Source organism: Oncorhynchus nerka, linkage group LG27 (genome assembly GCF_034236695.1).
Source record: "Oncorhynchus nerka isolate Pitt River linkage group LG27, Oner_Uvic_2.0, whole genome shotgun sequence".
Lineage (NCBI taxonomy): Eukaryota > Metazoa > Chordata > Actinopteri > Salmoniformes > Salmonidae > Oncorhynchus > Oncorhynchus nerka.
In genome coordinates this window covers 15,374,785-15,389,016 of record NC_088422.1, presented here as the reverse complement: position 1 = coordinate 15,389,016, position 14,232 = coordinate 15,374,785, and the positions used below count along the sequence as shown (strand labels likewise).

General features: G+C 46.1%; 2 protein-coding genes across 5 annotated transcripts in view; one reads left to right on the top strand and one right to left on the bottom strand.

Moving 5' to 3' along the window:
• The window catches only part of LOC115111290 (uncharacterized protein C2orf81 homolog), a 79,940-nt gene that overhangs the window by 4,950 nt on the left and 60,758 nt on the right, over window positions 1–14,232 (bottom strand). Inside the window, exon 1 of one of the 2 annotated variants that reach the window (XM_029637202.2) lies at window positions 772–900. The exons of the other annotated variant lie outside the window; for it this stretch is intronic. The gene's annotated coding sequence lies outside the window, so the exon portion shown is untranslated. Of the gene's footprint in view, window positions 1–771; window positions 901–14,232 lie in introns of those variants that run through there. 2 annotated transcript variants of the gene reach the window in all.
• Window positions 893–6,139, top strand: wdr54 (WD repeat domain 54). 3 transcript variants are annotated; one of them, XM_065011413.1, is made up of 10 exons: window positions 893–980; window positions 1,829–2,061; window positions 2,213–2,275; window positions 2,531–2,597; window positions 3,843–3,899; window positions 4,017–4,144; window positions 4,337–4,437; window positions 4,600–4,762; window positions 5,005–5,079; window positions 5,172–6,139. In XM_065011413.1, exons 2-10 carry the CDS (start codon window positions 1,837–1,839, stop codon window positions 5,301–5,303), a joined length of 1,011 nt encoding a protein of 336 aa, XP_064867485.1. In that variant the 5' UTR covers window positions 893–980; window positions 1,829–1,836; the 3' UTR covers window positions 5,304–6,139. The 3 variants fall into 3 exon arrangements, with proteins under 3 accessions (XP_064867485.1, XP_064867484.1, XP_064867486.1); XM_065011412.1 differs by lacking the exon at window positions 893–980 and having other exon boundaries at window positions 987–2,061; XM_065011414.1 differs by lacking the exons at window positions 893–980; window positions 5,005–5,079 and having other exon boundaries at window positions 987–2,061.

The following is a 14,232-nucleotide window of genomic DNA, read 5'->3' as shown; positions in this document are numbered from 1 at the left end:
AATTTATTGCCCTGGCCACATCTGCAGTCCTCATGCCTCCTTGCAGCATGCCTAAGGCACGTTCACACAGATGAGCAGGGACCCTGGGCATCTTTCTTTTGGTGTTTTTCAGAGTCAGTAGAAATGCCTCTTTAGTGTCCTAAGTTTTCATAAACTGTGACGTTAATTACCTACCGTCTGTAAGTTGATAATGTCTTAACGACCGTTCCATAGGGCATGTTCATTAATTGTTTATTGTTCATTGAACAAGCATGGGAAACAGTGTTTAAACGCTTTACAATGAAGATCTGTGAAGTTATTTAGATTTTTACCGATTATCTTTGAAAGACAGGGTCCTGAAAAGGGGACGTTTCTTATTTTGCTGAGGTTAGATTAGAATTGCGTGAGTGAAAAAAAGATGTAGGATACTATTAAATGTGCAGCCATTCAAAGCAATAACTTTTAGTTATAGTTCTGGTTCAGAATCTTGTCCTTTTCTACTCTCACTCCCTTCAAAAGTACTAGATTAATTTGTACATTTATGTTTTATGGATGGAGTTACAATAGGCCTTCTTGGTGGGTTTTCTACTTGGAGAGAGTTGTCACTTTCTTGTAACACACCGGACTGTCTGCTGAGTGCAACAATAACACAGCCCTCACCACCTTGTATTGGACAAGAAGTGAAAAATCTTTGAAGCTGCCTGCAGTGATTGAACAACCTAGCCAAGTGAAGCAATGCATCAACAAACATAACAAGGTTGCTTTCTAATCTAGATAACAATATTTAGGTACCTTAAACAAAGAGCAGGCTGAAAATCTTTGTCTTCAATCTGATGGGAAAAGAACAAGAACACTTCTCTCGTTGCCCTACTTTTTTCCAACCCAAAAAGACAGGATTGCTTGGCAACTGAAAACGCCACTACCTTTTTTTGTGTACACAAAACGTATGACGTTTCACGCAAAGGTGGAGCTGTCACTATGGCTGCAAAGGACGCGCAATGGTAATCTCCTCCTCGCTAAATGAAATGCAATCTATTTAGCACTTGTTGATGAATGAATAACGTAACATAGAATATTGCTAACTGTATTTATCTAGCAGAATATATGATAGAAGCTAACGTTAGTTCACAATACGGTATTCTGTTCGACAATGCTTGCCTCCAAGCTTAGGCTTGCTAGCAGTAGCTAGCCAACGTTAGCTAGCTAGCGTAAGAAAGATGAATAGACTTAAAGGCGACTTTAGCTAACTATTTATGTTTGCTGAATTGCATTACATTAGCTAACTAACTACATTTAGCTGAATTGCATTACATTAGCAAACTAACTACATTTTGCTGAATTGCATTACATTAGCTAACTAACTACATTTTGCTGAATTGCATTACATTAGCTAACTAACTTAGTTCCTAATTGATGTAACGTATCCGTTAGGTAATTTAGCCGGCAATGGCTAGACTGATAACTAGATGGCTTCTAACGTCTTCCAATTCATAGGAGTGCATGTCAAGCTGATTAGCTATACAGCTAGCTTGATTCAAGTGCCCAGTGTGGCATGGTCAAAAATAATTTGGATGACTAACGTTAGCTGGCTAGTAGGTCAGCATGTTCGCTGAACTTGCTCAATGAGAATGATAATCTTCACGTTGGGCAACATTATGTAGCTGCCATTGTGTTTTTTGGTATGACATATTTTACGCTACCTCTTTTCCCACATCTCACCCAACTCGGAGACACAGCGACATACTGACACACACTGCAATACTAACCAGCTTTATTTCTCATTGTTCCCCAGAATTGTCATTAAGTACACTATTTGCACTCTCCCTTTTTACCCAATTGAATTGATAAGATTGAAAGATGTACCACAAAGAGAAAAGCATTCAGATGAAAAGCAGTGCGTCTGCGCTATACAACAACCTGAGCGTGCTGCGCATAGCCCCGCGGAGCCTGACCTATTTCACAGTGGTACACGCCAACATGGTCAATATGGTCAGTGCTTCTTGGGACGGACTCAACTACTCCCACCGCCAGCTGCAGTCCAAAGAGGCCAACGTAGCTACCAGCTCCTCCCTCATCATGCAGGTAGACTGTTATTAGCGCTGACCAAGAGGGTGTCAGTGGATCATGAATGATATGGGTCTACTTCCTTCTTTAATGTCCATGTTAGATGGACATGAGTTGGTGCAGTATTTGATCTTTTGTTGAAGGGGAAACTTGCTGTCTCTCCTTTCAGGCAGCCTGGTGTGTCCTCCCATCTCGTGACATCCTGGTGCTCACCTCTCAGAAAGGCATCCAGGTGAGTGGATTGTGTGTGCGTGTGTGTCACAGGAGGTTGGTGTTAACTACATTTGGAAGGATGGCTTGTGTTAATGGCTGGAGTGGAATGGTATCAAACACATGGTTTCTATGTGTTTGATATCATTCCATTCGCACCGTTCCAGATATTATTATGAGCCGTCCTCCCCTCTGCAGCCTCCTGTAACATGTGTGTGGCCTTGTACAATGCTGTCCGCCTGTTGGTCAGGTCTTGACAGGTGTGTCTGTGTTCCAGATGTATGAGTCGGATGGATCCATAATGGTATACTGGCATGCACTGGACACGCCTGAAACCCAAACAGGTAACTTCTGCCCCATATACAAATACTGAGTCTCCTCTAACCCTTACCATTGCACACAAACCCAAGAGAGACTCTTCCTTTGGATATGAATGAGCTGCTCCTTTATCTCTACCCAGTAACAGCTACAGAAGCTCTCCAACAGGAGTCCTTTTCTCTTTCTGTTGTGTGATTGTCTGGTGGCCAGCTTTACCATGGATGGGTGTCTTTACCATGGATGGGTGTCTTTGCCATGGAGAGGTGTCTTTACCATGGATGGGTGTTTTTATCATGGATGGGTGTCTTTACCATGGATGGGTGTCTTTACCATGGAGGGGTGTCTTTACCATGGATGGGTGTTTTTATCATGGATGGGTGTCTTTACCATGTATGGGTGTCTTTACCATGTATGGGTGTCTTTACCATGTATGGGTGTCTTTACCATGGATGGGTGTCTTTACCATGGAGGGTTGTCTTTATCATGGATGGGTGTCTTTACCATGGAGGGGTGTCTTTGCCATGGATGGGTGTTTTTTATCATGGATGGGTGTCTTTACCATGGATGGGTGTCTTTACCATGGAGGGTTGTCTTTATCATGGATGGGTGTCTTTACCATGGATGGGGGTCTTTACCATGGAGGGGTGTCTTTGCCATGGATGGGGGTCTTTACCATGGATGGGTGTCTTTACCATGGATGGGTGTCTTTACCATGGATGGGTGTCTTTATCATGGATGGGTGTCTTTACCATGGATGGGTGTCTTTACCATGGATGGGTGTTTTTATCATGGATGGGTGTCTTTACCATGGATGGGTGTCTTTACCATGGATGGGTGTTTTTATCATGGATGGGTGTTTTTATCATGGATGGGTGTCTTTATCATGGATGGGGGTCTTTACCATGGAGGGGTGTCTTTGCCATGGATGGGTGTTTTTATCATGGAGGGGTGTCTTTGCCATGGATGGGTGTTTTTATCATGGATGGGTGTCTTTGCCATGGATGGGTGTCTTTATCATGGATGGGTGTCTTTATCATGGATGGGTGTCTTTATCATGGATGGGTGTCTTTGCCATGGATGGGTGTCTTTGCCATGGATGGGTGTCTTTACCATGTATGGGTGTCTTTACCATGGATGGGTGTCTTTACCATGGATTGGTGTCTTTATCATGGATGGGTGTCTTTGCCATGGAGAGGAGTTTGGTGTACTGTAGGTTGAGTGTGTGAGCTCAGAGGACCGTGCTGATGATATATCCTGATCTGTACCCACAGCTCAGGCAGTGTTTGCTCGAGGGATTGCAGCAGTGCGGGAAAAATACATCTGTGTGGGTAAGTACAGAATGAGCACGGCAAGCTAGGCCTCTCCCTCTCTCTCCTGCAATCACTTCAGACCTGACAGGATGTTGATCAAAACCCAGCCAATTTCATCTCTCTCTCTCTCTGCAGGCATCTCGTCTGGCTCTATGCTGGTGTTTGACGTCCCCATTAAAGGCAGTAACATCACCCTCTCGGAGGTGCTGGAGGAGCACAAGGAGTCCATCACGGATTTGGCCTCAGAATGTTCCGGTAGCCTGGTACTATGCAGAAACACCATGTGTCTGTTGTTAATCTCGGAAAAGCATTATCCATCTGGGGCCAAGTGTTATGTTCGATAATAACCGTAACCATGTAGAACCGACAGACAGATGAAGGTGTAGTTGTCTGTCAATATGCATCAATCACAGCTTTAGATATTGACCCTGTCGTTGATGCTCTCCCTCCCCCAGGAGTGCATTGCAGACATGGTGAGTGCTGACGACTCTGGCAATCTCTGTGTGTGGAAGTCAGGAGAGGACTTCCAGCTGCTCAACAAGATCCCTGGTTTCGAGTAAGTGAGTTACTGACAGTAGGATCTTTTAACCACATTTGAACTCCCTTCTTCAGATAAGGCCATAGAGGCCTTGTAGTTATGAGTTCCTCTTGCCATTGGCCTGGCATCTGTGGAAATGCCACCACTAACCTCAACACCTCTGCCCTCTTCTTGCACCAGTATGAGCTGCTCCTCAGTGAAGCTGTGGAAGGGAACCGTGGTGGCAGGCTACGGCACAGGGCAGATCCGTCTCTACGAGGCCGTGACAGGGATCGTCCACGCAGAGGTCAACGCCCACGCACGCTGGATCTACTCCTTGGACATCGCCCCCTTCTCTGGCCTGGTGAGGTCAACACCAGATGCTGTCAGGATGGGGCAGTGGGAGGGATTGGCAATTTCCATATGACTATCTATCTCCAGACAATGGACTGTGTTTATCACCAGTTGTATGCAAACTGATTTTAAAGCAAGCTACTAGAGATCCATGTAGAAAGGCAAAACATCTTAATGTAAGGGAGTGAATTCTGATGCTAATGGATCATTTTCCCTGTCTGTCTGTCTCTGTCTGTGTGTTTGTGCTCCAAGCTTCTTTCTGCTGCTGAGGACTCTCTGGTTAGAGTGTGGCATCTGACCATGACCCCAGAGACTAACAGTGTGGAGGTAACCTCTCAAACCATACCAGGGAGGAACCTCACGACACCACGCACACACAGACAGACATTGACTGCCTCCCTCCCTCTCTCTCCCTCCAGATCGTGCACATGTATAACGAGTGTGTGACAGACACCCAGATCTGCGGGGCTAAGTTCTGCGATGGGGACGGCTACGCCTTCGCTGTGACGGGCTACGACCTGAGTGAGATCATCCGCTACACACAGGTCTAACAGCAGTAGATGTGTGTGAGTGTGTGTGAGGTTGACATGTGAACGGAGTGTGTCAGCTCAGCAGTATCTCTGTTGGGGAGTGTGTGACAAAAGAGAAGCCTACAGCAGGAAACATCTGCCTGATAGACCATGCAGCATCTAATTCCACCAGATCAATGATCTACAGAGAGACTGAAAGCCTATGAAGGTTAACTCAGAAGCAAACGAGGGCTGTGACCCCATCTCCATCTACTATGACCTAACTAGAGGACATGATACAGTATGTATGTCTACAGCGTCTCCCATGGATATAATAACTTTGGTCCAGAGGTCAGATAGAAGAATGTTGTCTCTATCAAGTAGTTTCCTACATATCAATGCGCGAAAGGAAAAGTGAGGCATCTTACGATATATGAGGAGAAAGATGATTTGTAGTGCGATGTGACCTTGTATATTTTGACTGATCACATACTGGCTTATGCTGACACTTTTCCTCTGTGTTGAGTATTGGTGTGTGTGTGTGTGTGTGTGTGGTGTGTGTGTGCGTGTGCGAGTAACGGACCATGAAACTACAGATGAGTGTGTATAAATCTGTTTTACAGATTTAAAATGAAGGGAGCAGGCTATACTGTAACGACGTAGGGTTGCTGACAGCAGCACAAGTCCTCAGGTGTCTCAGTATATCATTGTTGCAAGTATTTACAACGTGTATGGTAATGTAGGTCGTTCAGCATTCAGTTTGGAAATGTAACATTCCTTTGACTTAGTAAGTCTTGAATATTATTATTGTACAGCATCACTGTATAAATGTACTGTAACTATGAATGAACTTGACAATAAATATTTATTGTAGTTAACTGTCTTTTTCCTCTTTAATTTGTTTGTGCTTTGTGTTTCTTAGTTGTTGTGTGCTTGCAGCGAACTGCGCTTGTAGAAAATTGTCGCGAACGGCAGGGCAGGGAAGAGAACCTGGGTCGCTGGCACAATGGCAAACACTCTACTCATCGCGCCAATAGGGTTAACCCACTTGGTGGGAATTCTTTTATTAATACAATTTGTTTATTGTGCCTTTTTCTACCTAATTTTGTGGTATCCAATCGGTAGTTACAGTCTTGTCCCATTGCTGCAACTCACGTACGGACTCGGGAGAGGCAAAGGTCGAGAGCTGTGCGTCCAGCCAAGCTGCACTGCTTCTTGACAATGCCCGCTTAACCAGGAAGCCAGCCGCACCAATGTGTCGGAGAAAACACTGTACACCTGGCGACCGTGTCAGCGAGCATGTGCCGGCCCGCCACAGGAGTCGCTAGAGTGCGATGGGACAAGGACATCCCTGCCAACGTGATGGGACAAGGACTTCCCGGTTCTCCCCTAACCCGGACAACGCTGGGCCAATTGGGCGCCACCCCATGGGTCTCCTGGTCACGGCGACAGAGCCGTGATCTCTAGTGTCTATAGATTGTACTTTTTGGAGAAATGTCCTCTGGTCTGATGAAACAAAAATAGAACTGTTTGGCCATAATGACCATCGTTATGTTTGGAGGAAAAAGTGGAAGGCTTGCAAGCCGAAGAACACCATCCCAACCGTGAAGCATGGGGGTGGCAGCATCATGTTATGGGGTTCTTTGCTGCAGGAGGGACTCCTACACGTCACAAAATAAATGGCATCATGATGGGGGGAAATTATGTGGATATATTGAAGCAACATCTTTTATTTTATTTTACCTTTATTTAACCAGGCAAGTCAGTTAAGAACAAATTCTTATTTTCAATGACAGCCTAGGAACAGCGGGTTAACTGCCTGTTCAGGGGCAGAACGACAGATTTGTACCTTGTCAGCTCGGGGGTTTGAACTTGCAACCTTCCGGTTACTAATCCAACGCTCTAACCACTAGGCTACCATGCCGCCAGGCTACATCAGTCAGGAAGTTAAAGCTTGGCTTCCAAATGGACAATGACCCCAAGCATACTTCCAAAGTTGAGGCAAAATGGCTTAAGGAAAACAAAGTCAAGGTATTGGAATGGCCATCACAAGCCCTGACCTCAATCCCATAGAAAATGTGTGGGCAGAACTGAAAAAGTTTGCGAGCAAGGAGGTCTACAAACCTGACTCCGTTGCACCAGCTCTGTCAGGAGGAAGGGGCCAAAATTCACCCAGCTTGTGGAAGGCTACCCAAAACGTTCAACTGTATGTGTGTGTCTTCAAATTAACATGTTTAAAGGTACTATCTGTGATATTTCCTTGTCCCTCACCTTTATAACAAAGACTCACTTTCTTTCAGCAGCTGAACACACACACACACACACTTATTTCACTACACATTCCTTCAGAAATATCTTCTGGAAATTCAGTTTCTAGTTTTGTGACATTTGCCTTCAATAGAACAGCTGAAAGTAGAAACTGTGAAGTTGTGATCTATTTCAGAGCACCACAGACTCCTCTGGTCAGTTTAACCACAGACTCCTCTGGCCAGTTTAACCACATACTCCTCTGGCCAGTCTAACTACAGACTCCTCTGGCCAGTCTAACCACAGACTCCTCTGGCCAGTCTAACCACAGACTCCTCTGGCCAGTATTTGATTAAACGTTGTTCACGTTTTATATGGTGGGTTGCAGTTCACCAATATGCCAGTAGATGGTGCTCTGCATCAGTGTTCTCGGCCAACATCGTGGGAATGAGTTGGTTCTTAGAGTTCACTCGTTGCTCATTCTCTCACCAAGTGTGCTCAGGGTGCTGTAGAGAGGTTTGGGAGGACAGTATTCTTTCAAACTAACATCAAATATGTCTAGAGGAGAAAAAAAAAGTTTTTTCAAGTAACCTTTGAAAATATTTTGCAATCTGAGAAGTGGTGTTGTGGAGACAACTTAGATCTATTGATTGTTCCCACTCATTAACACCGGTATATGTAAGGAACCATGTGGTGTAAATTCCTATAGTTAACATCAGTTATGGAAGCCTCTATGGCATGTAATGACAGTGTGTTAACTTACATTGATGATGATAGGGTCAAATGACTAACAGAGAATCAGTGGTAGCTAGACTGTCCAGAGAAGTCTGTGGTTAGACTGGCCAGAGGAGTCTGTGGTTAGACTGTCCAGAGAAGTCTGTGGTTAGACTGTCCAGAGGAGTCTGTGGTTAAACTGCTAGGATATGGGGATTAGGAATAGAGCTAGGGTTTGGGGAGTAGGAATAGAGGGAGGGTATGGGGAATACTAATAGAGCGAGGGTATGGGGAATACTAATAGAGCGAGGGCATGGGGAATACTAATAGAGCGAGGGTATGGGGAATACTAATAGAGCGAGGGTATGGGGAGTAGGAATAGAGCTAGGGTATGGGGAATACTAATAGAGCGAGGGTATGGGGAATACTAATAGAGCGAGGGTATGGGGAATACTAATAGAGCTAGGGTATGGGGAGTAGGAATAGAGCTAGGGTATGGGGAGTAGGAATAGAGCTATGGTATGGGGAGTAGGAATAGAGCTAGGGTATGGGGAGTAGGAATAGAACTATGGTATGGGGAATACTAATAGAGCTAGGATATGGGGAGTAGGAATAGAGCGAAGGTATGGGGAGTAGGAATAGAGCGAGGGTAGGGGAGTAGGAATAGAGCTAGGTTATGGGGAGTAGGAATAGAGCGAGGGTATGGAGAGTAGGAATAGAGTGAGGGTAGGGGAGTAGGAATAGAGCTAGGGTATGGGGAATACTAATAGAGCTAGGATATGGGGATTAGGAATAGAGCTAGGGTATGGGGAGTAGGAATAGAGCGAGGGTATGGGGAATACTAATAGAGCGAGGGTATGGGGAATACTAATAGAGCGAGGGCATGGGGAATACTAATAGAGCGAGGGTATGGGGAATACTAATAGAGCGAGGGTATGGGGAGTAGGAATAGAGCTAGGGTATGGGGAATACTAATAGAGCGAGGGTATGGGGAATACTAATAGAGCTAGGGTAGGGGGAGTAGGAATAGAGCGAGGGTATGGGGAGTAGGAATAGAGCGAGGGTATGGGGAATACTAATAGAGCGAGGGTATGGGGAGTAGGAATAGAGTGAGGGTATGGGGAGTAGGAATAGAGCGAGGGTATGGGGAATACTAATAGAGCTAGGATATGGGGAGTAGGAATAGAGCGAAGGTATGGGGAGTAGGAATAGAGCGAGGGTAGGGGGAGTAGGAATAGAGCTAGGTCATGGGGAGTAGGAATAGAGCGAGGGTATGGGGAGTAGGAATAGAGCGAGGGTAGGGGGAGTAGGAATAGAGCTAGGGTATGGGGAATACTAATAGAGCTAGGGTATGGGGAATACTAATAGAGCGAGGGTATGGGGAATACTAATAGAGCGAGGGTATGGGGAGTAGGTATAGAGCTAGGGTATGGGGAATACTATTAGAGCGAGGGTATGGGGAATACTAATAGAGCGAGGGTATGGGGAATACTAATAGAGCTAGGGTAGGGGGAGTAGGAATAGAGCGAGGGTATGGGGAGTAGGAATAGAGCGAGGGTATGGGGAATACTAATAGAGCGAGGGTATGGGGAGTAGGAATAGAGCGAGGGTATGGGGAGTAGGAATAGAGCGAGGGTATGGGGAGTAGGAATAGAGCTATGGTATGGGGAGTAGGAATAGAGCGAGGGTATGGGGAATACTAATAGAGCGAGGGTATGGGGAGTATGAATAGAGCGAGGGTATGGGGAATACTAATAGAGCGAGGGTATGGGGAATACTAATAGAGCGAGGGTATGGGGAAAACTAATAGAGCGAGGGTATGGGGAATACTAATAGAGCTAGGGTATGGGGCATACTAATAGAGCGAGGGTATGGGGAATACTAATAGAGCTAGGGTATGGGGAATACTAATAGAGCTAGAGTATGGGGAATACTAATAGAGCTAGAGTATGGGGAATACTAATAGAGCGAGGGTATGGGGAATACTAATAGAGCTAGGGTATGGGGAGTAGGAATAGAGCTAGGGTATGGGGAGTAGGAATAGAGCGAGGGTATGGGGAGTAGGAATAGAGCGAGGGTATGGGGAATACTAACAGAGCGAGGGTATGGGGAGTAGGAATAGAGCTAGGGTATGGGGAGTAGGAATGGAGCTAGGGTATGGGGAGTAGGAATGGAGCTAGGGTAGGGGGAGTAGGAATAGAGTGAGGGTATGGGGAGTAGGAATAGAGCGAGGGTATTGGGAATATTAATAGAGCGAGGGTATGGGGAATACTAATAGAGCTAGGGTATGGGGACTATTAATAGAGCGAGGGTATGGGGAATACTAATAGAGCTAGGGTATGGGGACTATTAATAGAGCGAGGGTATGGGGGTAGGAATAGAGCTAGGGTATGGGGAATACTAATAGAGCGAGGGTATGTGGAAAACTAATAGAGCTAGGGTATGGGGAATACTAATAGAGCGAGGGTATGGGGACTATTAATAGAGCGAGGGTATGGGGAGTAGGAATAGACCTAGGGTATGGGGAGTAGGAATAGAGCGAGGGTATGGGGAGTAGGAATAGAGCTAGGGTATGGGGAGTAGGAATAGAGCTATGGTATGGGGAATACTAATAGAGCTAGGATATGGGGAGTAGGAATAGAGCGAAGGTATGGGGAGTAGGAATAGAGTGAGGGTAGGGGGAGTAGGAATAGAGCTAGGTTATGGGGAGTAGGAATAGAGCTAGGGTTTGGGGAGTAGGAATAGAGGGAGGGTATGGGGAATACTAATAGAGCGAGGGTATGGGGAATACTAATAGAGCGAGGGCATGGGGAATACTAATAGAGCGAGGGTATGGGGAATACTAATAGAGCGAGGGTATGGGGAGTAGGAATAGAGCTAGGGTATGGGGAATACTAATAGAGCGAGGGTATGGGGAATACTAATAGAGCGAGGGTATGGGGAATACTAATAGAGCTAGGGTATGGGGAGTAGGAATAGAGCTAGGGTATGGGGAGTAGGAATAGAGCTATGGTATGGGGAGTAGGAATAGAGCTAGGGTATGGGGAGTAGGAATAGAACTATGGTATGGGGAATACTAATAGAGCTAGGATATGGGGAGTAGGAATAGAGCGAAGGTATGGGGAGTAGGAATAGAGCGAGGGTAGGGGGAGTAGGAATAGAGCTAGGTTATGGGGAGTAGGAATAGAGCGAGGGTATGGAGAGTAGGAATAGAGTGAGGGTAGGGGGAGTAGGAATAGAGCTAGGGTATGGGGAATACTAATAGAGCTAGGATATGGGGATTAGGAATAGAGCTAGGGTATGGGGAGTAGGAATAGAGCGAGGGTATGGGGAATACTAATAGAGCGAGGGTATGGGGAATACTAATAGAGCGAGGGCATGGGGAATACTAATAGAGCGAGGGTATGGGGAATACTAATAGAGCGAGGGTATGGGGAGTAGGAATAGAGCTAGGGTATGGGGAATACTAATAGAGCGAGGGTATGGGGAATACTAATAGAGCTAGGGTAGGGGGAGTAGGAATAGAGCGAGGGTATGGGGAGTAGGAATAGAGCGAGGGTATGGGGAATACTAATAGAGCGAGGGTATGGGGAGTAGGAATAGAGTGAGGGTATGGGGAGTAGGAATAGAGCGAGGGTATGGGGAATACTAATAGAGCTAGGATATGGGGAGTAGGAATAGAGCGAAGGTATGGGGAGTAGGAATAGAGCGAGGGTAGGGGGAGTAGGAATAGAGCTAGGTCATGGGGAGTAGGAATAGAGCGAGGGTATGGGGAGTAGGAATAGAGCGAGGGTAGGGGGAGTAGGAATAGAGCTAGGGTATGGGGAATACTAATAGAGCTAGGGTATGGGGAATACTAATAGAGCGAGGGTATGGGGAATACTAATAGAGCGAGGGTATGGGGAGTAGGTATAGAGCTAGGGTATGGGGAATACTATTAGAGCGAGGGTATGGGGAATACTAATAGAGCGAGGGTATGGGGAATACTAATAGAGCTAGGGTAGGGGGAGTAGGAATAGAGCGAGGGTATGGGGAGTAGGAATAGAGCGAGGGTATGGGGAATACTAATAGAGCGAGGGTATGGGGGTAGGAATAGAGCGAGGGTATGGGGAGTAGGAATAGAGCGAGGGTATGGGGAGTAGGAATAGAGCTATGGTATGGGGAGTAGGAATAGAGCGAGGGTATGGGGAATACTAATAGAGCGAGGGTATGGGGAGTATGAATAGAGCGAGGGTATGGGGAATACTAATAGAGCGAGGGTATGGGGAATACTAATAGAGCGAGGGTATGGGGAAAACTAATAGAGCGAGGGTATGGGGAATACTAATAGAGCTAGGGTATGGGGCATACTAATAGAGCGAGGGTATGGGGAATACTAATAGAGCTAGGGTATGGGGAATACTAATAGAGCTAGAGTATGGGGAATACTAATAGAGCTAGAGTATGGGGAATACTAATAGAGCGAGGGTATGGGGAATACTAATAGAGCTAGGGTATGGGGAGTAGGAATAGAGCTAGGGTATGGGGAGTAGGAATAGAGCGAGGGTATGGGGAGTAGGAATAGAGCGAGGGTATGGGGAATACTAACAGAGCGAGGGTATGGGGAGTAGGAATAGAGCTAGGGTATGGGGAGTAGGAATGGAGCTAGGGTATGGGGAGTAGGAATGGAGCTAGGGTAGGGGGAGTAGGAATAGAGTGAGGGTATGGGGAGTAGGAATAGAGCGAGGGTATTGGGAATATTAATAGAGCGAGGGTATGGGGAATACTAATAGAGCTAGGGTATGGGGACTATTAATAGAGCGAGGGTATGGGGAATACTAATAGAGCTAGGGTATGGGGACTATTAATAGAGCGAGGGTATGGGGGTAGGAATAGAGCTAGGGTATGGGGAATACTAATAGAGCGAGGGTATGTGGAAAACTAATAGAGCTAGGGTATGGGGAATACTAATAGAGCGAGGGTATGGGGACTATTAATAGAGCGAGGGTATGGGGAGTAGGAATAGACCTAGGGTATGGGGAGTAGGAATAGAGCGAGGGTATGGGGAGTAGGAATAGAGCTAGGGTATGGGGAGTAGGAATAGAGCTATGGTATGGGGAATACTAATAGAGCTAGGATATGGGGAGTAGGAATAGAGCGAAGGTATGGGGAGTAGGAATAGAGTGAGGGTAGGGGGAGTAGGAATAGAGCTAGGTTATGGGGAGTAGGAATAGATCGAGGGTATGGGGAGTAGGAATAGAGTGAGGGTAGGGGGAGTAGGAATAGAGCTAGGGTATGGGGAATACTAATAGAGCTAGGATATGGGGATTAGGAAAAGAGTGAGGGTATGGGGAGTAGGAATAGAGCTAGGGTATGGGGAATACTAATAGAGCCAGGGTATGGGGAATACTAATAGAGTGAGGGTATGGGGAAGACTAATAGAGCTAGGATATGGGGATTAGGAATAGAGCGAGGGTATGGGGAGTAGGAATAGAGCGAGGGTATGGGGAGTAGGAATAGAGCGAGGGTATGGGGACTATTAATAGAGCGAGGGTATGGTGAGTAGGAATAGACCTAGGGTATGGGGAGTAGGAATAGAGCGAGGGTATGGGGAGTAGGAATAGAGCTAGGGTATGGGGAGTAGGAATAGAGCTATGGTATGGGAAATACTAATAGAGCTAGGATATGGGGAGTAGGAATATAGCGAAGGTATGGGGAGTAGGAATAGAGCTATGGTATGGGGAGTAGGAATAGAGCGAGGGTATGGGGAATACTAATAGAGCGAGGGTATGGGGAGTAGGAATAGAGCGAGGGTATGGGGAATACTAATAGAGCGAGGGTATGGGGAATACTAATAGAGCGAGGGTATGGGGAAAACTAATAGAGCGAGGGTATGGGGAAAACTAATAGAGCGAGGGTATGGGGAATACTAATAGAGCTAGGGTATGGGGCATACTAATAGAGCGAGGGTATGGGGAATACTAATAGAGCTAGGGTATGGGGAATACTAATAGAGCTAGAGTATGGGGAA

Coding starts and splice junctions, on each gene's coding strand:
- wdr54 (XM_065011413.1), top strand. CDS start 1,837: ATGTACCACAAAGAGAAAAGCATTCAGATGAAAAGCAGTGCGTCTGCG. Junction 2,062..2,212: donor GCTCCTCCCTCATCATGCAG/GTAGACTGTTAT, acceptor CTCTCCTTTCAG/GCAGCCTGGTGTGTCCTCCC. Junction 5,080..5,171: donor CAGAGACTAACAGTGTGGAG/GTAACCTCTCAA, acceptor CTCTCCCTCCAG/ATCGTGCACATGTATAACGA.